Genomic DNA, 25,390 nt, shown 5'->3' with positions numbered 1-25,390 from the left:
GTTTGAAAGTAATACTCTGGCAGTGATAAGAACATCATTAAGTGTAGAACTGCCTTTTACTTAGTCTTGGCCATCTGAAACCTCCGATGAACATCTTTGAGTGTTCATATGAAACCTCCAATGAACACCTTTGAATCATTGGCTGGTGATTTCTCTAGCTGGTATTACCCCTGCTCTTGCTATTCAGTGTTGACAGGAGACTGGAAGTGGGTGAGCTTTGCCCAGCAAAGTTTCCCCCACCTGCTCCTTGCAGGGCAACGGTGTCTTGTAATAGTTGCCTTTGAGTGCTGAAGGTGCCAGGTTGTACTCTTTGCTTTGGTACCAAAGATGTCACTAGAATAATGAAAAGAATGGTAAGGCTAACCAGTGCTTTGGAGCTCTTACTGAGATCCATGCCCTTTAAACACATGATTTTACTACAGCCCTCTACCATGGAAACCGAGGGTACCCCCCTTGCAGATGGGCTCATGGAGGCCCAACAATACCTTGGTTTGGATCTCCACCTCTTGGGCTCTATAGCCTGTGTCAGTTTCACTGTCAATGTTGCTACCCTTTGGAGCCCTTGCCCTGCACTGTACACTTTGCTAGATCTGTTTCACAGTGAGCAGGTGGAGTGGATTCTAGTGTTAGTCTCTGCATTTGGCACCAAGAGATCATCTAAGTGTTGAAGTTATTACAAACCTATCTATAAACTGGGCTCTTGGTGGTTCTTGAACTCAAATAAGCATTAGAATCAGTGAGTGCTTCTTCCGTTTGTTGATGTGGTGTGTAACAATGATTGATTTGCGTATATTGAAAAATCCTTGCATCCCTGGGATAAATACGACTTGACCATGGTGTGTGATCCTTTTAATGTATTGTTGTATTTGGTTCGCTAATATCTTGTTGAGGATATTTGAATCTATATACATTCATGGTATAGGCCTATAATTTTCTTTTTTTGGTGGTGTCTTTGGTTTGGGTATCAGGGTTATGGTGGCCTCACAGAATGAGCTAAGGAATGTTCCATCCTCTGCAATTTTTTGGAAGAGTTTCAGAAGGATAGGTGTTAACTCTTCTCTAAATATTTGGCAGAATTTGCCTGTGAAGCTGTCTGGTCCTGGGCTTTTATTTTTTGGAAGTGTTATTAATCAGTTTCAATTTCAGGCTTGTGATTGGTCTTTCATATTTTCTCTTTATGCCTGGTTCAGTCTTAGAAGGTTATACCTTTCTAAGAATTTGTCCATTTCTTCTAGGTGGTCCATTTTATTGGCCTAAATCATAGTAATCTCATATGATCCTTTATATTTCTATAGTGTCAGTTATAATTTCTCCTGTTTCGTTTCTAGTTTTACTGATTTGATCCCTCTCCCTTTTTTTCTTGATGAGTCTGGCTTAAAGATTTATCAATTTTGTGTATCTTGTCAAAGACCCATCTTTTAGTTTCATTGATCTTTTCTGTTGTTTTCTTCATCTCTGTCTCATTTATTTTTGCTCCCATCTTTATGGTTTTTCTTCTACTAACTTTGAGTTGTGTTTGTTCTTCTTTCTCTAGTTGCCTAAAGTATAAAGTTGCATCGTTTATTTGGGATTTTTCTTGTTTCCTGAGTTGAGATTGTTTTGCTATAAACTTCCCTCTCAGAACTACCTTTGCTATGTCCCATAGGTTTTGGATCATTGTATCTTCATTGTCACTTGTCTCTAAGTAACTCTTTATTTCCTCTTTGATTTCTTCAGTGATCCACTAGTTGTTTAGTAGCATATTGTTTAGTCTCCATGTGCTTGTGTTTTTTACAGTTTTTTTTTTCTTGATATTGATTTCTAGTCTCATAGAATTTTGGTCAGAAAAGATGCTTGCTATGATACCAATTTTCTTAAATTGACTCAGGCTTGGTTTGTGGCCCAGAATGTTCTCTCTCCTGGATAATGTTCCATGTACATGTGACGAGAATATGTATTCTGCTGCTTTCAGATGGAATGTTCTATAAATATCAATTAAGTCTATCTGGTCAACATCACTGGTAATTAGAGAAATGCAATGTGATACCACGTCATACCAGTCAGAGCAGCCATCACCAAAAAGTCTACAAATAATAACTGCTGGAGAGGGTGTTGAGAAAAGGGAACCCTCCTATACTGTTGGTGGAAATATAAATTGGTACAATCACTATGGAGAACAATATGGCAATTCCTTAAACAAATAAAAATCGAACCACCATATAAATTGGTACAATCACTATGGAGAACAATATGGCATTTTCTTAAAAAAATAAAAATAGAACTACCGTATGATCCAGCAATCCCACTCCTCAGCATATGTTTGGAAAAAACCATAATTTGCAAAGATACATGTACCCCAAATTTCATTGCAGCACTATTTACAATAGCCAAGACCTGGACGCAGCTTAAATGTCCATCAACAGACAATTGGATGAAGAAGATGTGGTACATATATACAATGGAATATTCCTCAGCCATAAAAGAAATAATGCCATTTGCATCAACATGGACGGACCTAGAAATTATCTTACTAAGTGAAGTAAGACAGAAAAAGACAAATATTCTATGAGCACACTAATATGTTGAGTCTAATAAAATATGATACGAAAGAACTTACAAAACACAAACGAACTCTAAGAGTTTGAAAACACACTGTTACCAAAGGGGAAGCCATGGAGGGGGAGAGGTAAAGTTTGAGATTGTCATACACACACCACTGTGTGTGAAATAGATAGGCATAACAAGGATCGACTGTATAGCACAGGGAAATCTACTCAATATTGCCTAATAACCTATGTGGGAAAAGAATCTGAAAAGGAATGGATGTATGTATATGTATAACTGATTTACTTTGCTGTGCACCTGAAAATAACAACTTTGTGAGTCAACTCTGCTCCAATAAAATAAAATAAAATAAAATAAAATAAAATAAAAAAGAATCAGTGAGTGTTTGTGAACATATGGGTTTCTGGGATTTGATTCAGTAGGTGTTGGGGTGGGGAGAACCAGAGAATTTGCATTTTAAAGAGTTCTCGGGTGCTGCTGTTGCTGCTGGCCCAGGGCCACACTTTGAAACCATTGAACTAAGGGGAAGGAGAAGGCAAAATACTCTGAGATGCAATAGGTTGCTGGCTGGTGCTCTGAGACATGGGGTGAATTAGGGAGGACTTCTAGAAAGGCTGAGAGCCTCTGAAATACTTATCTGTCATCACCCTCTAATTCTAGGGCAGAGAACCAGCTCATCAGGGCACGCAGCTGGGGCGAGTTGTCTTTAAAAAAACAAAATGAAGCAAAATAACAAGAAGAAAAAAAAAAGCAGCCTTCCTAAACCCTTCCTCTCTGCCTACATCCTGTTGTTCAGAGAGTACGTGGTCAGCGCCTAGAGAAGTCCATCCATTGTCCTCGCCTTGGCCGTGATGTTCATTTCAGAATCAGTGCCAGTTAGACAATTGCAGTGTGCAAAATTAAACTGGTTCTGCCTCTGTCTTCTGCCATCTTCATAAATTATTCACACTACCCAGCATTTAATATGCTTTCCCACTTCAGACCCTCTCCATGACTGTTCTCTGCTCTTTCATTTACAGCTGTGGAACAACTATTTTCATCTGGCAGTGGCTTTTATCACGCAAGATTCTCTGCAGCTGGAGCAGTTCTCGCACGCCAAATACAACAAAATCCTGAATAAGTAGGTTGCATTTGGAGCTCCTGAAAGGCGGCGGTGTGTGTGTGTTGGGTGGGGGGATCATGCGAATCCCTGAGATGGTGCCTGGAGCAGACATTTTTTATTTCTCCTAGGTACGGGGACATGAGACGGCTAATTGGCTTCTCCATCCGTGATATGTGGTACAAGCTTGGTGAGTAGGCACACACATCCAGACAGACACATCTGCACATGCCAGGCTCCTTCTTGAAGACCATCTGTTAAAGGGCCATGGGGCTTTCAGCAGTGGGAGCCTGAAATAATAGTTTATCACTGTGCGCACCCCGGGTCCTTGTTAAGTGCCCGATGAGAGAAGGTGCCCATCACCGTCTCCCAGGCCCCCAGACAGCTGTGGATCTGCCTCTCCTTGATGCCCCTGAGGGGTTAAGAGGGCAAATTGGGATTTACAAAAAGGAGGAAGAGCCTGACCGCGGTGAGAATGCACGTCCTCACACGTCACGTGCAAGCCCCCTGCTCTTGGTGGGCATTCTGCATTGCATCCTCCTTCTTATGTGGTGCTGTGATCTACAAAAGACCCTCCCACCTCATGGGGGAGAACTTCTATGGAAGGCAAAGGTCATTTGTGATACAATTTGAGCTGGAAGGTGACCCCAGCAGCTGGCCCTGCTTCTGTGAGCTACAGGAATCATGTGTGAGCTGAGTGGTCCCCGTGGGAGGAGGGAAGGGGAGATGGAATCAGGAAGACATTTGTTGAGAGTCTGAGTCAGACCTGTGCTAAGGAGATCTTATTCAATCCTCTTGCATCACCTTCTGCAAGATGGAACCCCCCTGCCCCGATCCTTTTGTTGATCGAGAAACTGAGAGAGGAAAGTAGCTTGCTTGAGATGAAACAGCAGCAAGTCCCAGAGCTTGGTTTTGATTCCAGGAGGATGGGGGCCACATACCTTGCCCAAGGCCTGGATTTTACTCCATAAACAGGTGTGGAAAGGATGAACAGATGGAAGGATGGATGAGTAAATAGTTAACAAGTAATGAGTAATTTTTACCTTCAATTTCTGTGCGCCCTCCTTGGCTCTCTGCAGCCGAATTGCTCTGCCCTGGACTCGAATGTCGACCCTCTTCAGTGGAGCACTTGCAGGACTGTGCCTGGCTCTTGGATTCAACCTAAATTACCTCCCCTGACTTTGCTTCTTGCCTCCCCAGACCTCTTAGTGTCTTTCAGTCCCCATCTGATGTCCTGGGCACCAGGGCAAGATCCATTCATTCTAAGGGAAGCCCAGTGGACAGACTGTCAGTCTGGGTTCTGTGGGTGCTGCCAGCATTGCGCTCAGCCGAGAGCACATCCTGGTAAGAGGAGGGCTGTGGACTGGCTCACAGAATCAAAGGAGAGCTGGGGCACCGGGCTCAGAACAGACTGCTGCATCTCTGTCTGGGGCCTTGCTCTGTCATGTCAGAGGCCCAAAGCAAGGGAACTGGGGAAATAGTGCCTTCTCTCAGGGTAATTACGAGGATCATGAGAGCAAAAACTGGGAGAGTGAAGCCACAGAGGCCATAACCATGTCAGAGTTTTTAATCATCATTTTCACCCACGCCTCATCAGGATGGAACCTAATTTTCCAATCCTGGCTTGTTCATCATCAAGGCTGGGCCTGTATCACTAAGGCCTGAAGCTCAGGGCCCAAGCAGGTAATGGGAAAGAGTGAAGGGGCTGATGCATGTTAAACCCACAGAAACCCATAAAGCAAGTACTGTCAACATTAGGGCTGGATCATTCTTTGTTGTGGGGGCCACTTTGTGCATTTTAGGATAGTCAGTATTACTCCTGCCCTCTCCCCACCAGATGCCAAAAGCATCCTCCCTAATTATGACAGCAAAAAAGTCTCTAGATCTTGCCAAATGTCCTCTGTGTGTGTGTGCAAAATGACCCCCATTTATAAGCCACTGTCATAAATAAATACCATCTCTGCCCTGTTTTTCTGGAATAGCATGTCTTTCTTAGTCTAGCTTTTTTTTCCACTTTGGGTAATGACAGAGATATAAGAAAGAGTTGATGTTTCATTTATCATTACCCTGCAAGAGGAAAACACAAAAAAGCAGAGTACGAGTGAAGGCCACCTGGTAGCCAGCATCTGGCCTTGGGGTCAGGAAAATGGGAAGGAGTAGCTGGGCCGGAACAAAATGAAACAGATGTGCCTCAGCTGAAAGGAGCCCGTGGCTGCCCCGCTCAGGGTTGATTGTTGCCCCATTAGAATGCAAGGCTGACAGTGCCACATCTTCCAGTTTTTCAAAAGAAGGCAGGAAACATGATTTTTAAATGCTTTTTCCAATTTATGAATATTGGTGATAACTAATTGAAAGTTTGTGAAACATTGAATGTGTCCAATGAAACATGGGGCCCAGACTCAGCTTGCATGTGAGTTTGCAGTCTTTGTTTTACAACAGCAAAGACTACGTAAAGCTGTGGTGGGCTTCCTTGCCTAGATCCACACACCAGGCATTGCCAGAATTGCAAAACAGGGATTTGGGCTTTGTTTGTTTCTAGTTCTTCCACACAGCCTGCCCTTTTCTGAATGTCCTTCATTGCCGTTGTTTTGCACACAGAAGATTTTATTTAGATATAGATTATGTTTTGGCAGGCTTCCTGCACACCTAATTATGCTGATGAATGAAAAGATGTTACCAAATATTCCACCTGCTTAGAATCACAGAACATCAGAGCTGGAAGGGCCCTTTCGAGATCATATTGTCCAGCATTTTTCAAATGTTTATTTTTAGCTGAGGACCAATAAAAAAAATCTCATGCTCAATACAGAAATTGGATGAAAGCCAAGCTATTCTAATTGAAGAGGGATGGGGGGGCCTAGAGCCCATTGTAATGGGCTTCTCCTGAGCTCCCATGTAGACCCTTGAGGATTTTCTGGGACGAAATCCTGAAACACTCAGAAAATAGTTTGAAACTACAGGGCTGATCCAACCCACTATCTTAACAAATAAGGAAACTGAGGCATAGAGAGGCAAGAGGTATGTACAAAATCATCTAGAGGATTAGAGGCAGATTCAGGACAAGTACCCTACCAAGGGCTGGTTCAGAAGCATCACAGTCTCCTTGCTGTATTCAAGTACCCCTAGGGAGAAGTAATGCAATTAAAAGATATACTTGTTAGGGTTTGGGGGTTTACAAGAAAGAGATGTTGACTGTGTCTGCCTTAATCAGAGAAGATATTTATCAGAAGGGCAAGGAGAACAGGGCTACAAAGTACAGAGACAGAACCACTCTAGGATCCAGGGCAGGTGATATGTTCCATCCCCGCATCACTCTGCTAAAGGTCCAGTCTCCAGGGACCATTCTTTTGGCATTCTTTTGGCTTTCTTCTGCCGCTACCAAGCCTGCATCCATCAGGAGAGGTAGAATTTCACACATTACCATGTTTATGGATTTATGTTGAGGTTAAACAAAGCCACAGATGTCCACTGCAGCAAAAAGTAAAGGCTGCTTTTGCTAGGCTGGCCATCCACCCCTCCCTCACCTCTTGGCCTGGACTCTAAGGAAGAGGAAGGTATATACCAGCCTGAAGGGATCTTCCTGCTGCTCATTAGTTATAAGGCTGCCTTCTTGCCTGTCTCCTTCAGGGAGAAGAGAACAGAAAGAGGAGGCAGAATGAATGGATGGTTCCCCGTACCCACCCCACTCTGCCTTCTGCCAGATGCTGGATTTAACATGCTTTCCCTATCAGGCTAATGAGGTTAATCTGCTAATCCAAGCCAGGACGAAGCACTGTGTACATGAGGGACCGATGTAGTGGAACCCTGCATTGGGTAATGATGGGTTTTAAAGTGCAATTAATGGGATATCCAAGACAGAATGAAACTTCGAAGCTATCTGTGGCATGTATGGCTGAATGCCCACTCAATAGCCATTCTATCCTGCTTCCTGGCTCACTCAACCCTGGTTTGTTTGTTTTTTTTTTTTTTTCCCATGATCACCATTTTGACAGTTAACAATGTTTTGTAGCAGGTGCTGGCCATGAGACTCAGCTTTATCTGATGAGAATCAGTAGAAATAAACTTCTTGGGGCTTCAGGAAAACATTTTTCCTAATTACAATAAAAGGGAGGAGGACGGATTCAATGATCGCAACACATTTTTTGCCTGTAGTCTTTCTCCCACTTCCTTTCTGGGAAACAACAAGATGCCTTGAGGTGGAATAGCCACCTTGAAGCCATGGAGAAAAAGGTCACATGCTGGGGATGGAGAAGCAGTTCTGGAATGACAGTATCTGACTTCTTTTGTTAAGGAAAAGCTCTAAAGCAGAACTTAGTTTAACCGTGGTTATCAGTTTTCTGTTACATCCTTGATATATCATCTCATTCAACCCCTGGTTTTATAGGTGAGGTCGCTGAGGCCCAGAGAGCCCCAAGGTCATTCCCAAGGTCAACTGCAAGTCAGTAACTCACTTGAAGCAATAGAGCCGGACTATTGACCCAAAGTCCAATGTTCTTACTGATCATCTTTTTTTCAGAATATGCAGATTATTTTCAAAGGGTGTGAAATAGCCAACTAAGTATATTTTTCAAAGACTACTGATAATGAGTAAATCATAATGCATGCTAAGTTGTAAGAATTTTGTTTTAATGCCCAAAGCAATCAGGGCATCATCACCATGATCATCAGTGGCATAATCTCCATCTCATCAGGAAGGATGTGAGCAATGCTGTGATTATAAGATAGCTAATTGCAAAGATAATCTCAGGCTGGAAGATTATTCAGGGAAAAGTCTAGACAATGTGTGTGTGTGTGTGTGTGTGTGTGTGTGTGCACGTGTGCATACTTTTATGAGAGAAGGTACACACAGGGAGATATTAATGGAAAGAAGGACCATATGTTGGTACCCAGCCACTGAAGAGTTAATGCCATCTGTGTTTTTGGATCCTGGGGTGATACCAAATACAATGTACTTTTCCTGATAGTGGAGCATCATGACATTTGATTTCTGCTTGGAGTGAAGCAAGGCACATTTTGCCAAAATGACTTTGTACTTAACCATCCCACATCCACTTGGGTTAATGCTGGTCTGCTGTGTTAACAGTCTTCGTGGGAAAGAAAGACAAATTCCAGCGGCTGCATCATGGCCTCACATGTGGGGAGGTTGCTCCCGGCAGAGCCGTGAGAGCAAGTGAGCCATTACTTTTTAAGCATCTGTGGAGTGCCCAGCTCAGCGCGAAGCTCCAGAGAGGGCAGAGAGTCGGGGAAGTTGAAGGCACAGTCCCTGCCCGGCCCAGAAGAGCCCACCATCCTGTTCTAAGAGTAGAACCAACCACAACTTTAAAGAACAAACAAAGAGCATGTTCTTTAGTGTGAAAAGTGTGGTGAAAACTCAGGAGTTCAGGCAAATGGGAGATAAATGAGGACAATGAGGAGGGCTCTGTTGAGCGAATGGTTCTTGAATTAGACCCCAGGGTGGCCTATGTCAGAACTGAAAGGGGGGACGAAGGCAAGGGCAGGTTTTCTGGGAGAGCAACCAGCCTAAGCAAACATGGCTTCTTCGAGTTGGGGAGAAGCTGCTGGGGAGGAATAGGAAAGGGGATTACCCAGGCAGCCATCTTTCACCCAAACATTCAGTTATCCAGTTTATCAACAAAGACTGAGCACTGTGATAGGTAGAATTGGAGCTCCCCAGAGGTGCCCAAGGCTAATCCTCAGAACCTGTGTCTATATCACCCCACATGGCAAAATGGATCCTAAAGATGGTGAGAATATTCTGGACCACCCAAGTGGACCCAGTACAATGACAGGGTATTCACAAGTAAAAAGAGGCAGGGGAGCCAGAGAGAGATTAGAGAAGGCAATGCTGCTGACTGGTGGAGGAAAGGGCCATAAGCCAAGGAACGTGGGCGACCTCTAGAAGCTGGGGGCAGAAAGGCAACAGTATCTTCCTAGAACCCTCCAGAAGGAACTCAGCCCTGCTCTCACACCTGTATTTAGCCCAGTGAAACCCATTTCAGACTTCTGACCTCCAGAACTATCAGATTAGTTTGTGCTGCGTTAAGCTACTAAGTCTGTGGTGATGTCTAACAGCAGCCACAGGAAATGAATACAAGTGCCCTGGCAATGCCAGGCCCTGTACCAATGGCTGAGGCTGCAACTGAAAAGAGTTGTAGTTAGAGACATGGCCCCCGACCTCATGGACTCTGCACTGAATGGTCACATGCTAATTGCAGAGCTCTTTAATTATGGTTTTAATTATGGCTTTACCATAATTTTAATTATGGTAAAGGGAAAGAGCTACAGAGCAGAAGCCTCAGGTACCCAGAGAGCATGTAAAGGAGTCCTGCCCAGTGAGAGAGCTGAAGGTGCCTCGGTGAGGAACATGGGGAGCCCTAAGCCCCAGAGTGGGGCTGGTCTAAGGAACCAGAATGTGAACCACTGGCTAAATTTAAATGCTTGCGTGTCCACATTTTTTCAAAAATGTAAAAAGCAGTGAAATTAATGTTGACAGTGTATTTTATTTAACCTCATATCCTGAAGTGTTATTGTTTCAACATAGAACCTTATCAAACCTTATTTAGATATGCTACCTTTTTTTTTTTTTTTTTTTTTTTTTTTTTTGTCTGTTTTCCAGACTGGTTGAAATCTAGTGGGTTTTTTTTTTTACACTTAGACCACATCTCAACTTGGACTAGACATATTTTCAAGCACTCAAAGACACATGTGGCCAAGTAGCTTCCACACTGGGTAGAAGTGAAACCGACAGCACTTATGACTTGAACCACGTGCCAGGACTCAAACCCAGCCTAAACCCGAATTGGGCCTTGAAACTAGCCTAAACCCAAATTGGGCCTTGAAACTAGCCTAAACCCAAATTGGGCCTTGAAACTAGCCTAAACCCAAATTGGGCCTTGAACCCACGTGCTGGAATTTGAACCCCGGCTAAACCCAGATTGGGACTTGAACCCATGGTTTTTCCCTCATCCGGTGTCTGGACTTGCTGAGGTTCAGGTTCTTTGTGGCTCCGTGCAGAAGGAATTCAGCGAGAGACAAAGTGATAGGCAAAAAATAGATTTATTAAGAAAGGACACTTGTGAGAGATGCAAGCAGGCAGGCAAGGAGGCTCTGCGCTGAGGATTAGGTGGGCTACAGTTTCATCATCCAACGAGGGTGGGGATGGGAAAAGACCTCCTCTTCCTCTTTTTTCCGGTAAGGGGGTATTTGACCCTATACAGTCAAACTAGAACTGTCATGGTGCTTATTCAAATCAGCAGAAGGGAGGTCCTTAAACTCCTGCCCTTGGTCTGAACCCTAATGCAGCCCTCACCCCATCCCCCACCCAATGGCCTGAGGCATATCTCTCTCCTCTACTAGTCAGGCAAGCCTGCCTCGTTCTGATGGGCCTCTTGAGCAATTATTAACTTACAGTGGTCTCCCCACATTCCCTAGGTTTCCCTCTCTATCTGTGCTCTCTTATCGGGACTTCCTCACTACCCGTGTAACTATCCTACTGCATCCCCATCATCAGGACCTTAGAGAATGAGTAAGACTGATTGTGGGGGCCGGTGGCCATAGGATTCAGTGGTAAAGGAGTCAGGAGAGGGCAGGAAGAGCGTGGCCGGCAGAGGAGGGCAGTGTGCAGGCTCCAGGAGGAGGGGCGAGCAGGAGGCAGACCGGTATCTGGAGGCAGGCAGGGCACAAGGAGGGAACATCAGGCCACGTGGGCTTGCACAGCGATGGAATCCACAGAAGGATTGTCAGCTGTGGACCGATGTAATCAGACGGGGACTTTTCAAACATCTTTGAGGACCAATTATGATAACATCTTTAAATGAGATGGAGAGGGGTTAGGGTAGTGGTGAGTGTCAGCCACGGAAGATAAGATAAATTTGTCTACCTTCTTCGCACGCCAGGTCTTTACTAGAGTAAAGTGAACCAACAAACTGACCAGCCTGAAAAGTCCCCTGAAAAACTCCAGGGAGCTCCAGGAGGTCGGACCACAGCCCCTCCTGCTGCTCTTCTGAGAACCCACCAGAGGCTGAGTTTACCCTGCTCACCATCGTCATCGTCACAATCAACATGAATCCTTGCCGAGCCCTTCTAATGAGCCAGGCCCCACGCAAGGCCCTTTGTTTTAAGCGTCTCCACCCTTCTCCCAGGCAGGGATGGTGATTATTATCTGCATTTAGCAGATGAGACAGCAGAAGCTCAGGGACATTTAAGTGACGGGCACAAAGGCACACAGCCTGGAGTGACAGTGAGGGGACCTGACCCAGGTCGTTGGGCTCAGAGGTTCTGCAGGGCCTGGAGGGAAGCCAGGGCCTGGCACGTTCTGGGTGACGAGGAAGGAACGGACCACCTGGGCCAGGTGGGAGCTTCTCCAGGCCTGGGACCAAGGAGCAAATAGGTGTTCTTTCTTCCTCTTTTCAAGGGAATGAGTGGTTTATTCTGATCTGCCAGGCTTTACTTCAGAGTCCCCAGGAGGCTTGTGGGTGACGTGGCGGTGATCACCTGCTCTCGTCCTGTTCACTTCAGGGCTTGCCGGCCCTTGTCCCCTGTCAGCCTCCTGAGGTCAGCAACTCGCCCACCTTCCTTCTCAGCCCTTCCTCCTGCCCTCTCCACCCTCCTCGCTTCCTTCTTCCTTGCTTTGTCATTTCTTTTTTGCCGGGTCGCCTTTTTAGTGCCCTCAGACCCTTGGCCCACACTCTCACCGTCTGCTCCCGAGAGGCGACAGACGAGGCCATTGCACAGAATGGAAACCGAGGCCAGGAGCCCAGGGACTGCCTTCCACCTAAGCTCTTTGCCGTGCCCTCCTTACCACCAGATCCCTTCCCAAAGCCTGTGTAATTCGGCATTTGGATTTATCCTGCTGGCTTATCGGCACTTTAAAAGCCTTTTCTAATTGGTATCTGTTCCCAGGGAGATTCAGCTTCCATTATGTGAAAAAGACCTTCTCACCCATTCCCTTCCTTGCCTTTCTTCAAACACAGCAGCAGGTGTGTCTCTCAAATGAGGAATTTTTTTTCCCTAATGAGTTCACTTTCACTTAGCCACAAATATATTCTCTGCATGTGTGCGTGCATGCACATCTAGACATATAAAAGGCACACATTCGGATTACCTGAACACAAAATCCAGTGAGCTGAAATTCCATTTATGATGTAAATGGGTAACATTTCTTTATGGAGCATTGTAAGGGCCATTGCAATCACACCGTATTTAGAGATGAGCATCTCCCTCGCTCTGCTCTCTCCCTATTCTTCCAAACATCTCTTCCATGGACTGCAAAGAATGCGGGTCAAAAGTGTCTAAGGAATCCCTGGTCTGTGGCATGTCCGCTTTTTATTTTAAACCATCTTAAATACATCCTTATCAGACCCAACAAAGGCCTTTGCTGTATAAGCAATTTCTCCATTCCGTGGTGGCTTATCTGACAGTTTCCCATTTACCTTCTGCTTATTATTGCACACGACTTTGAATTTTAAAACCCCGCTGTGGGTTGAAAGGATCTTGAAGGACAAAATCAAAAACCTAGATTAGCTGTTACTGTAAATCTCCAAGAAAGTCAGTTTTTTTTTTTTTCTTTCTTTTTTCTTTTTTTCTCTCTTTGGACCAAAGCAAAGTGTAATCCAGATGTATCATGTAATGAAGCTGATGTCCTGGAGAAGTGTCTTTATATTTCACTCAACTCTCTGCCTGCCTTCACCATTGCCCTCTCACTAACTGAAGATATTCCTAGGAAGATGCCTTTTTTATCTGAATTCTGGGGAAATACTCACTCCAACATTAAGCCTCATTTAGGCAGAATTAAAATTCATTTTCTTGCTGCCTTCTCTCTTGGCTCCTTTTCTCAGCTCTACTCGAAAGCAACAGTGCCGGGCTATAGGCCATACCGCCGGAGTTTCTGCACCCCAGGAGCTCTCTCCCCCGCAGGCAAAGACCGCGCGTGTTCATCCTGACAGTGGGGAAACCCAGGATGGGCTGCTCGGGCCTGAAACTCAGGAGGAAAAAGAGGCAGCTGCTGATGGGAGACTGTGTGTCAGGTTCAATGACAGGGTTGCTGGGACAGGCTTGCCCACGCTCCCAGGAGATCCCTGTGTTTCCTAAGTGCCCCTCTCCTTTCCCCTCCTCTGCCATATTTCATGGGTGTATCCTGAGCAGTCTGCTCAGTTCTGCTCAACAAGGCTGCCCTTCATGGTTCATTTTGGCCAATCATCACAACAGTAAGAGCTAACGCTACACAAAGTATGCCATGTGCCTAAAGCACCACCCTGGGCTCTTAATAAATGAGCATTCATTTATTCTTCACAACAACCCTATGAAATAAATACTGTTATTCTCTCATGTTACAGGCGAGGATACTGATGCCTCAGGAGGTGCCTGACATCACGTAGCTAGTTGATGGCAGAATCCATTTACATAATTCAAGTCATCTAGATTCAGAATCAGTGCCCTTAACCCTGGGGCCACACTACACCTTCCCCTGAGCGCTGTGCTTAGGATACACAGATGTGTTTTCTCAACAGCTGCTTATTGCAATTGTGTTTTTATAAGACATATATCCAAGTCACACAGCCTGTGAGGGTAGGAGCCAGACAGATTGATTTCCTCATTCAGCAGAGGAATGCTGGCAGGATCTAATATGTTCTATGCTCAGTGCTACAGATAATGAGAACAGACATGGTCTCTACTCTTACGAAGCTCTTCGTGGAGGAGGCAGATGTTTATCCCATGACTCCACAAATAAAGACATCATTGCCAAGTTGATTGAGAAGACAGACCACCAGCCAGTGCAGGGCATCTGACCGACTGGGGGTGGGAGGGGCGTGTGGTAAGGCTGTCTCATGCTTGATTCCAGGGGAAGCCAGGTGGTAATGGGCAGGTGTTGGGGAACAGGCAGGGAAAGGCATTATCCACAAAGCCATGTGTGCCCAGGCCTGGCCGTGAGGAAGCAAGGTGAGCCTGCAACACTGGAACCAGGCCAGCATGGTGAGAATGCCAAGAGCCAGGGGAGGAGGTGCAGGAATGCCTTGAAATGAGGCAGAAGAAACAAGACGTCATAGTTCATCTAACCAGAAAGTAAAGTTTTAACCCCCACTATCACCCTGACCATACTATCATAGCAAGTTCTTGGCAGCAAATGTTGCGCTTTCTCGTTTTCATGACACAGTTGGCAAATGCATGTGTTCCTGGTCTCAGAAACATGGCCTGGGTGGCAGACAGACATAATTTCAAGTATCCCTGCAATTTGCCATCACTAGCACGGTCCGTCAGGGCCCTGTTTGCAAAGGAGCCGATGCAGGTGAAAGCCCTTGTAGACCGTGTCGTACTTTCCACATGCGGGGTCATTACCCTTAACCACGGAGCTCGTTCTGGATGACGCGTGTCCTCTTACCAGAGTTAGCGCATGCAAAGTGTCCAGAAAGCCTGTTCCTGGTAACAACTATAGAACTGTTAGCTATTGTGTTTCCTATTCTGCCTCCCTTTTTCCTTTCCCTGGGCTTGGTCTGAGAAGAACCTGTGCATTGAGAAAATGGTCTCAAGGGTCCACGTCCCTCTTCTCTTTCAGGCCAGAACAAAATCTGCTTCATCCCGGGCATGGTGGGACCGATATTAGAAATGACACTTATCCCCGAAGCTGAGCTCCGGAAAGCTACCATCCCAATCTTCTTCGACATGATGCTGTGTGAATATCAAAGGAGTGGGGATTTCAAAAAGGTAAAAAATGAGGCTGCGAATTCCTGCCAGCATCCCTAATCCCCAGCCCATTTCCCCATAATGATATCCTCGTTCCATATGCCTGGGCTTCATTCAGGAGCTTGACGGTAGACTGGGGATATTTCTTCATGTGCCCGGAATGAGCTGGCAGATTAGATTTGGTCAGTATTCTATCACGCATGCCTGCCTGAGGCCGAGATTAAAATGCACTTTCTTGCTGCTTGTCAGTGTGGTCCCCTTCTCGGCAGTCTAAGAATCCTCCTTCTCTCCCTAAGAGCCCCCTCAAGGTGTGATCAAAGGGTCTCCCCCTCCCCCTGCCCCCCACCTCTGTCCAGCACTTCCGCTCCTGGGCTAACTTGGAAGATGCGCATTGCCAAGAAAGAGCCCACCCCGCCAGGTGTCAGACTTGGCCATGCCCCAGAGTTGACAGCAAGTAGAGCTGGAGACCCATCCACAGGGATGGAAAGGGAGGCTTTCCTCAGCGTGCAGGGCCTGGTCCAACATAAGGGCCACCAGTCAAGGATATTCGTTGAAACTCCCGTCGAACTTGAAGGACAGGGACCTTTTCTGGGTCCAGTCACTCCAGATGCTTCTGCCAGTGGAATAAGCCCTCGTGTCCACCGCAGGTTCCTGGCAATGTTCAGCAGTTGTGCCCAGCTTAGGAAGGTTGGGCTTTAAGTGCTGTCAAGGCTGCCCTCGTGGTGTCCTCAGGCCTCGCCTTCCTGTCCTCTTGGTCCCTTCCCACCCCTAACTGGACTCCTCCCCCTCCCTCTCCCCAGCGTTCCCGCCTCTCATTCTACACCCCATCCTGCCATCCAACAAGTGTCCTGAAAACTGGTACCTAAGTGCCTTCTAAAAGGCAGCTGATTCCAAACCACCTTTCCTTGAAACCCTTAAGGATCCTGCCCTTTCTTTGCTCATTGGTTCTCTAACCCTCACTTGATAAAGTCCAAACCCCATAGCCTTCATTCCAGGCCCTCCTTGCTCTGGCCTTGAGTCAAACTTTCCAGCCATTTTCTCCAGCCCTTTCCCCACCTCTCCTCTTCTCTGGGCATCCCCGTGGTCTGCAGGATTGTGTTGCTTTGGTGAGTTTCCTCCTTCCTGCTCCCTCCTCCTCTAATTCTCAGCCATGTTCATGGTCCTGCCTGCCAGCGCCTTCTAAACTCCTAGTGATCCTACAAAGCCCAGCCCAGTGCTCAACCTCCAAGAGATCTTTGCCCTCTATTCCTATGTCGCCCTGCCTGTCTGAGGTATGCTTATCATAGACCCATACTCATTTCTGTGCGTTTTTCTGTGTCTCCCTCATCCTCATCTCATAAAAGCGATGATGATGGTGGTGGTGACCTTGACTGCCATTAACCAGGCGTTTATTCTGTGTCTGGCACTGTGAGTACTTTCCACACGTTAGTTCGTGTAATCTTCTTTATTGCAACCCTACAGGTAGGCAGCATTGTCTTCCCAATTTTAACATGAAACACCAAGGCCTAGAGAGGTGAAGTCATTTACCTAAAATTACACATCAAGAAAGAGGCAGAACAGAGGTTGCAACACACAGGTCACTGCGATTCCAGGCCCGGGCTGTGCCCGCTGCACAATTCAGCAGTTGACATCATGCAGTAAATGCTGGCTGGACAAAAGAATGAATGGCATCCTCTCAAGCAGGGCTCTCTTCAAATATGTTCTGTGGAGCACTAATCCCACCAGATGCTCTAGGGAAGAGGATCTGGGGTTAAATACCTGAGGAAGCCCCTCCATGTGGTAACCACTCTTGGAGATCTCCACTGCACGTGGACATAGCCAAGGCTATGGGCACCAGAGGTGGGGATACCCACTGGCTCAGAAGATGCCCAGGGCGTATGCAAAAGAAACGTTCTCTGTGCACAATGTCTGAAAGAGAAGTGTGTCCGGTCTTGTCTGGATTATGACCTGACAGTTGCGTTTGGTGGCCTCATGTCTTCGGAGGCTGGCCCATCGTGGGTTTTCCTGCCCTAATGGGTCTCCTTATCGCAGCATCCCGGGGGTGTGCACCCACCTGTTCTCCATGAATGGAGTCATCCTCGGGCTCCTCAACGCCAGGCATGTGTTCACTGTGAGCTCCTTCCCCAGTCACTTCTCTTCATCGCTACTGCATCAAAAGAGACAGGACCATCAGGCTGACTAATGGGGCAACTTCTCAATGAACACCAGTGGGGTGCTTAGTGGGAGCCCAGCTGTGGAATGAGCAGACCCAGGTTCAGAGTAAGCAGCCACGGACGATGTCCCCAGGAAAGGGAGGATGCCAGGCCCCCGTGAGCCCCAAGCCACCGTGATGGCCAGATCAGGCAGCTGTGGCCTCACATGTTGGGAAAGTCTTTCCTGCTTCAGGGGCAGTAGAGCATCTGAATGAAGGTGACAGATTTGACGCAGTAGGATGTGCATGGGTGGAACTGGGACAGGAAGGGCTCCATTCTGAGGGCCCAGGAGGCTCTAGGAGTTTCTCTTTCTGCTCTGTTTCTTTCACGACCTCATTGCCTGATTTCCCTGCTTCCTCTTCTAGCCCAGGAATTAGAAAGCTGATGCATTTGATGGACAGCCTTTACCCCTATGAGTACATCACTTCACCCAGGCTGTCTCAGGGGCCTCTGTCCTTTGCCCAGGCTGGATTTAACATCCCTGGTATATGCCCTTCCTTTGGTGAGGTTATGGATGGGAAAGTTCCAGCAAGAGGGGTCTTGAGTTGGCCACCTTGTGGCTGGTATGGCTATGCCCCAGTTAAACTGAAATGCATTTCATCTGGCCTGCATGGGGCATATCACTGTGTCACATAGCATGACGGTCTGCTCAAAGGTCTGCCTATATCACAAGACCATGAGCTCGTTGAGAGCCAAAGGGGTTCTCTTAGACCTGAACTCCCAGCACCTATCAAGCGCCTGAACATGAACGTGACACCAACCAGTCGATGTTCTCAGTGTCAACGGAGACATTTAGTCCCCATCCTACGGCATTTCTGAGGAACAGCCTGGATACAGAGGAACACGGTGGCAAATGTTTTTATAATGTAGGGAAATGAGGGTAGCTAACCACTGCCCGAGGGGGCCGGGTAGACCAGTTGTTTTTCTGGCCAGTTCTTTGTGGAGGGAGAGGCTCCGGGCTTTCTAGATGCTGTTGGGGGAAGGAGGGGAGGTCCTTGGGTGTAGAGACTGAGTAGTGTGTGCTTACCTATGATGCAGACCCTAGAACAGGATCATGTACCAGTCAGCCTGGGGGTCTGAGCCCTGAGCAGCAGGAGGTCCAAAGAGAATCCTCAGAGAAGGAAGAGATAATAGCATTTCACAGCAGCGCCTAACCCAGTGCCTGGAACACAGCAGGAACTCAATAATTGCTTGTTGAATGAATTAATAGACAGGGCTATCAGGTTGGCAGGTTCCACTGAGACTAAGTCCTGGCATGGAGTAAACTGGGTACTCAAATAACTTAGAACTTAATGTGGAAAAGAGAAATCAATTCAGTACATATGTACCGAGCACCTGTCTCCTGGACACTGTGCTTTGGAGTCAGATAGACTTGCTGCTTGTAAACTGAATGCATTTGGATAAGTTATTTAGCCTTTCTCAGCCTCAGTTTTTCATCCGGAAAATGTGTCTTGTAATAATACCATTATAGGTTCCTGCACCCCAGCTCCCCAGGGGAGGTAATGAAGTGGGGAGAGATGAGATAACTCAGAGAAAGTTAGCAAGCTGCTGGACTCCCATCAGCGTCCCCTTTCACAACACTCTCTTCTCCAGCTTCCTCCACGCGGCTCCCCCAGGACACCCAGCATTTCGTTATCAAAGGAGACCACAGGCTGACTTACTGGTGCTGGTTTCATCCTTGTTATCCCTCTGCCATCCTGCTCTGTCACATCATCTCTGCCCCTCCCATGTCACAGTCAGCACCCTCTTTGGAGAAGAGCTCTGGCTCCTTGAATTTCACACTTTGGTGGGGCTGGGCTCCTATCAAAAAATGCTCTAGGCTAACATGACGAGAACAGCCAAGAGCAGTCGAGAGAGGCAGCAGAAGCCATGAAGGGGAGGCATGATGCCAAGGTGAGGCTCAGGGGAGGTCGTTCTGTTGCAAGGGGGGTCGGTCCCACAGAGCAGGTCTGAAATCCTAGAGCTCACAGTCTTTTCCCTGAGTGTTTAAGATTTGTACTGGACCTTGCAGCATCTAACTTTTATGAAAATAGCCTGCGAATGCACCTACACAAATACCCACATTGCAGGGGCAGGGTGAGGAGTCAGTGATGTGAGGCAGTTGTGGATGAAATTGAATTAATTGGGAGGAACCAGAGCTACACCCTAAGTCCTGCATGGGGACAGTGTTGGAGATAAGGACTGTCATGGGGACATGGCTTAGTGTATGTTTGGGAGTGTATGGGACCCTTAGGCCTGTCCTAGTCAAGTCTACCCCTCCTTTGAAATCCAAGACAAAAGATCCCACTTTGTCTCAGTTCCTTCATTTATAATATATGGATAATGATATCCAGCTCCTTGACGGTTGTTAAGGTTAAATGAGATTACAACGCTAGTGACAAGGGCAGTGTCAACATCATGATGACAATTGCTAACAAATATTGAGCACTTGCTATGTGCTAAGCCCCAGGCCAAGGCTTTCACATGTGTTTTCCCTTTAACTTCTCCCAGCATCCCTGTAAAGTAGGTGCTGCTTTGAATTTCCTTTTAATGGGTAAGAAAACTGAACCTCACAAAAGCCTAGTAACTTGCCCAAGGTCACGTGATGGGGAAAATGGTCAAAGCAAGACTCAAACTAAGTCTGTTGGATGCCAAAGCCTGTGGTCAAGGCCACTCCTGAGCACAGCTCCTGCCGCTGGCAGTCCCTCGAAGGGCCAGAATCTTCTCCGGGAGGTGCTTAACTGAGACCTTCCCTCTCCAGCCCGCCCAGGGCTCAGGCGTGGCTGGCGTCATCAGCTCCGCACATTCCTGGCACCCTATAATTTCCCTCCCCGCGGGCTCCTTTGTGACCCTGAGACAAGTGCTTATTTACCCCATCCACTTCTCGCTCCAGAGGAAAGTGGATCTCGCAAGGAGGAACCATGCCAGCATTTACCACTGAAAAACTCAGACAAGAAAAAAAAAGCCTGTTTTTTTTCCCCCCAAGTTGCTTTCCAGTAACATGCAGCAATAAAAACAATAACATCGGCAGTAATCGTAAGACAACAAGCAAGCCCCATTGCACTCGAGCCTATGCACTCCCTTAGTGTTTATAGATAAATTCTCCCAGCCCTCCTAACCACCCCATGCAATAGGCAGCACTGTTATGCCCATTGTACTGATCAGGATGGACGAACAATGGCGCTCGACCAAATCTGTCCTGCCACCTGTTTTTGTAAATAAAGTTTTATTGGGGTGGAGTCATACTAATTTGTTTTTGTATTGCCTGTGCCTGCTTTTGTGCGACAACAGCTAAGTTCAGTAGTTGTGACAGAAACTGACCCACAAAGCCTAATATATTTACTATCTGGCCCTTGATAGAAAATATTTGCTGAGCCCTGATGTAAACTGTGCAAGGATTAGAGGATTAGAAAGACCTAGTAGCTCTGCCAAGATGGTGGAGAAGATGGAGGAGAATTTTTTTTTATTTTTTTTTTTTTTTTGGCTTTTTAGGGCCGCACCCATGGCATACGGAAGTTCCCAGGCTAGGGGTAGAGTCAGAGCTACAACTGCCAGCCTACATCACAGACACAGCAACACCAGATCTGAGCCATGTCTGCAACCTGCACCACAGCTCATGGTAATGCCAGATCTCCGACCCACTGAGTGAGGCCAGGGATCAAATCTAAATCCTCATGGATACTAGTTAGGTTTGTTTCCACTGCACCACAATGGGAACTCCCTGGAGGAGATATTTAAAGACATTGTTTATTTACACTAACCATGACCTGTCATCAGAGCCCACTCTTGTCCCTTGGTTATATTTCTTCCTGCCCTCCGGTCAGCACAGAAGACATGTCTAATCATGTTAGCCTCCAATCCCCAATTTTGGATAACACTTGGCATACAAAATGCATCATATAAGGGGCATAATTCATGTGTGGATCAGCAGTCCAGACCTTCGCCCGACTGGCCCCCATTGAAGTGTCCATTCTCATCGCCATCCTTTCTTTCCTAAACTCTCTGCTGCAGCTGAACTGCTCCCCTGGTCTTTTTCCACATTCCCACCTCCACACCTTTGCTCAGTCCATCCCCCACAGCTGGGCAAAGTGCCCTTCCTTTTCATGTCTATCACAATCCTACCTATCTTTCCAGGCCTGTGTATCTCCTTCCATAAATCTTCCTCAATGGTGGAGACTCACAGGAATTTCTTTCTCAGCACCAGCTAGATCAGCACAAGCTTCTGGTCCTTTCCTTTTGCCCTCAGCCCACAAAAGTGAGGGAACAATGGCACCAGGGATGATTTGTGAACGGGGGAAGTGAATCCAGTTCCTGCCTTCCATCACCTATAGATTCCAACCAACTAGGTTGGGCTTGATCCTTTGTGCAATGGAAAAACCCTGCCCAAAGATCTTTGCCATTCATCTGAGACTTTAGACAAGCCACTTAAACTCTCTGTGCCTCTACTGCATCTGTAATAATAACTGACACTTATTGAGGGTGGTGCCAAGCAGGGACTGGCTGCTTTTCATGCATTTCGTCATTTAAAGGTAGCCATTGACCTCCAAACTTCATGGGGTTATTGTGAGGACTGAGGGCAAGGGGGCCGCGTTAGGATCCAGGAGTGCCCAAGGGCTCCCTGGACTTTGGTGACCTTTGCCAAGAGCCTCCTTCCCTTTTCAAGTGCCAGTTTCTTATCTAGTGTTAAATGGGAGATGAGAAAACTGCATGATTTTGATGGCCTCATAGGCCATGATATTAAAACAGTATATAAACCATTTTTGCATTACAGCCGTGTAAGAGAGACACTGAATGGCCCTTCAAAATATTGGATAAGCCATGAGCTCATCTAGGTGAAATGCTTCTTGACATTGAATGTAGGAAGACAAAATACTCTGTGGCTTCAGTATTAGAAGATTTGGTAAAACTCTAGTGCATACTTTCTTTCAGGGCTAGTCTGATCTCTGACCATTACAGTTGTCACTCTTTGAGGCATCAGCTCATGTAAATAGGATAGCTTCAGGTATGGCTGGGTCCAGGGGCTCAAAAATGGCATGAGCTTTCCATATCTCTCCATATTCCCCTCTCTGCTTTCCCCTACATTGGTATCATTCTCAGTCAGGCTCTTTCCTTGTGGTCATCTCCCACAGCCTCAGGCTTATAATCTTCAAATTAGGTAAAAAGACTTACTTTTTTCCAAGAGGGTGAACAAACCCTCAGATCTGAGTCTCACTGGCTTGATCTAGGCCTTTACTAATTGTGGGGTCTGGATAATGAAAGACACTGATCAAGAGCTTGGCCTGTGTCATATACCCACACTGGGAACTAGGTCAGCTCACCTGAGTCCCACAAACTGGAATTTGGGCTGATGTGATTACCAAAGTATAGAGAAAGGAATGCTAAGCAGGCAGAAATAATACCTGTTCATGACATCATGCTGCTCCCTGAAGATCAATGCTATGTCACATACCGCAGTGTCTTTGCACATGTTATACCCTCTGATTTAAACATCCTTTTTCTTCTAGCCCCTTACAGCATAAACTTGAGAACAAGCTCAAATGGCATGGCTTGTGAGCCTTCCCTGCAGATTTTCTCCTTCTTCTCCTTCTCCCTCTCTGGAAACTCCTAAATTGCAGAAGTAATCTGTTTCATTTTGTACTCCCACTTCCCAGCACTAAACCTAGGAGATGATAAATGTTCATTCCCTAAAGCTTTGGTTACAATAATAAATTAACCAATTTCAACATTCAGCCTTCTAATGTCATTGTTGCTATTTTTGTCTCCTACTTCTTCAGTTTGAAAACGAAATCATCCTCAAGCTGGACCATGAGGTGGAAGGGGGCCGAGGGGACGAGCAGTACATGCAGCTGCTGGAGTCTATGTAAGTTCAGTGCCCAGGCTGGGAGGAACCAGGAGGGCTTGGGTCTCCAGGAGGCTTCAGTGGCTCTCTTCTCCCTGGAGCTCAATCTGGAGGTTCACGGGTATTAGAGAAACTATTTTTGGAAGAAACCTCTCATCTCTCTGCAGTGGCTATTCTTTGATCTTGATGGAATAGACCAGATGAAAAGAAGCTTGTCTGTGTTGGAAAGAGGGATCTCATCCACCAAAATGTTCCTTTAGCTTATCTCTCAGCTATGGAGTAATTCTTGCTGTCTTTTCCTTTTTTCTTTTTCCATTTTTGACCAATATTGATCATAACCAACATTTATGGAGCACATGTGATATGTGGAAGCCACGCTAAGTGCTCTCCCTGTATTGTCCCCTTTAGTTGAGTTTTGTGTTTGATCCCATCTTATAGAGGTGGCCCCTAAAGCACAAGGAAGTGTCTGATCTGGGGAAACCAGGCCAAACTAGTCCAGTAGACAAGCTGGGACCATAACCTGGCCCTGCTGGACTCCAGAGGCAGCGGGCAGTACACCGCTCCCAGGAGCCCTGAACTTGGACGCAGGACACTGTTGTAATAGTTTGAGATGTAATTCACTTACCACATACATAGTTCGCCTAATGTTTACAATTCAATGGCTTTAAGTATATTGACAGAGATGTGCCACCATCACCACAATCAATTTTAGAACATTTTTATGACCTTGCAAAAGAAAGCCCATACCCTTTAGTATCATCCCCTCCCCTCCTTTGGGCTTTCTATGGATGTGTCTTTCCCTGACATTTCGTATAAATAGAATCATACAATACACGGTCCTTTGCGACTGGCTTCTTTCACCTAACATGTTCTCGAGGTTCATCCATGCTGTAGCATGCATTGCATGCATCACGACTCCATTTCTTGTTATTGCTGAATAGCATTTCGCTGTTTGGATATACCTCATTTTGATTATTCATTCATCAGCTAATGGATATTTAGACTGTCTCCTTTTTTGGCTATTAAGAATGACACTACTATGTGGATTCACATACAAGCTTTTGTGTGAACACATGTGTACAGTCCTCATGGATGTATACCTAAGAGTGGAACTGCTGGGTCATATGGTAACTCTGCATTTAACCCTTTGAAGAACCATCAGACTGTTTTCCAAAGAGACGGTACCACTTACCTTCCTACCAGCAATGTGCAAGGGTTCCAGTTTCTCTACATCCTTCTCAACACTTGTTAATATTGGCCTTCCTCATTATGCCATCTTAGTGGGTATGAAATGATATCCCATTGTCATTTCAATTTGCATTTCCTACTTGGCTAATGATGTTGAGCATTTATTGAGGTGCATGTTGGCCATGTGTCTACTGTTAGAAGAAGACACTGCATTTTCTTCCTGGTTCCACCACTAAACAGCTGCCCAACTTTAGGCCAATCAAGAAACATCTTTGGCTTCGGTGTCCACATCTGTAAAATGGGGAAATAAGCCTCCTGTGCTTATACTGAAGAGTGAATAACTCTAAAGCATGTGCACACAGCAGGTAGAAGCTCAGGAGGTGTTCTTTGATCTCTCGCCCGACTCCCAGTTTCCATCTCCGACACCATGGTGACTTTGCCTGAGGTTCAGGAATGTGGCTCAGATGTCCCAAGCTCCCTCCTAGTTGTAGAGTCTCTGATTTGAATGATTCTCTGATGTAAATCTGATCTTGGACTCTTACCCCAATCCTCTTGGAATATTTTATAACTTCAACAACAAAAGCTGACCAGAGGTCTTGTCCTGACTTTCACAATGACCCTCTCTGCCCTGCCCAGCAGCTGGAGCCCAGTGGACAGAGTGGAGTCCCAGACAGATCCATCCCAGCTGGCCTAGCTGCCCCCCTCCCCGCCCCTGCCACCAGCCCTCACTAAACACGTAGAAAGCAAATGCCACTCAGCCAGAAGAGAAACCCACTGTCTGCTCCTAGGCAGGGTATCAAGACTGATTGTCCAGGGGGAAGGCAACATTTTGCCCGAGTTAATGTTTTTCTTAAAGCTCAAGAGAAGGAA

At 46.3% G+C, this 25,390-nt stretch overlaps 1 protein-coding gene across 4 annotated transcripts in view; it reads left to right on the top strand.

Annotated features, from left to right (window-relative positions):
• DOCK2 (dedicator of cytokinesis 2) overlaps positions 1 to 25,390 on the top strand; it is a 405,461-nt gene that overhangs the window by 330,563 nt on the left and 49,508 nt on the right. For all 4 annotated transcript variants that reach the window (XM_021076635.1, XM_021076633.1, XM_021076634.1 and 1 more), the window contains 4 exons: positions 3,564 to 3,664; positions 3,775 to 3,833; positions 15,195 to 15,343; positions 23,268 to 23,353. In XM_021076635.1, coding sequence (XP_020932294.1) covers positions 3,564 to 3,664; positions 3,775 to 3,833; positions 15,195 to 15,343; positions 23,268 to 23,353 — 395 coding nt within the window. The remainder of the gene's footprint in view (positions 1 to 3,563; positions 3,665 to 3,774; positions 3,834 to 15,194; positions 15,344 to 23,267; positions 23,354 to 25,390) is intronic.

The sequence above is a fragment of the Sus scrofa genome, chromosome 16 (assembly GCF_000003025.6).
Source record: "Sus scrofa isolate TJ Tabasco breed Duroc chromosome 16, Sscrofa11.1, whole genome shotgun sequence".
In the NCBI taxonomy this organism is placed as follows: Eukaryota; Metazoa; Chordata; class Mammalia; order Artiodactyla; family Suidae; genus Sus; species Sus scrofa.
The sequence above is the reverse complement of the archived record's forward strand: the minus strand, read 5'-3'. Positions and strand labels throughout refer to the sequence as shown.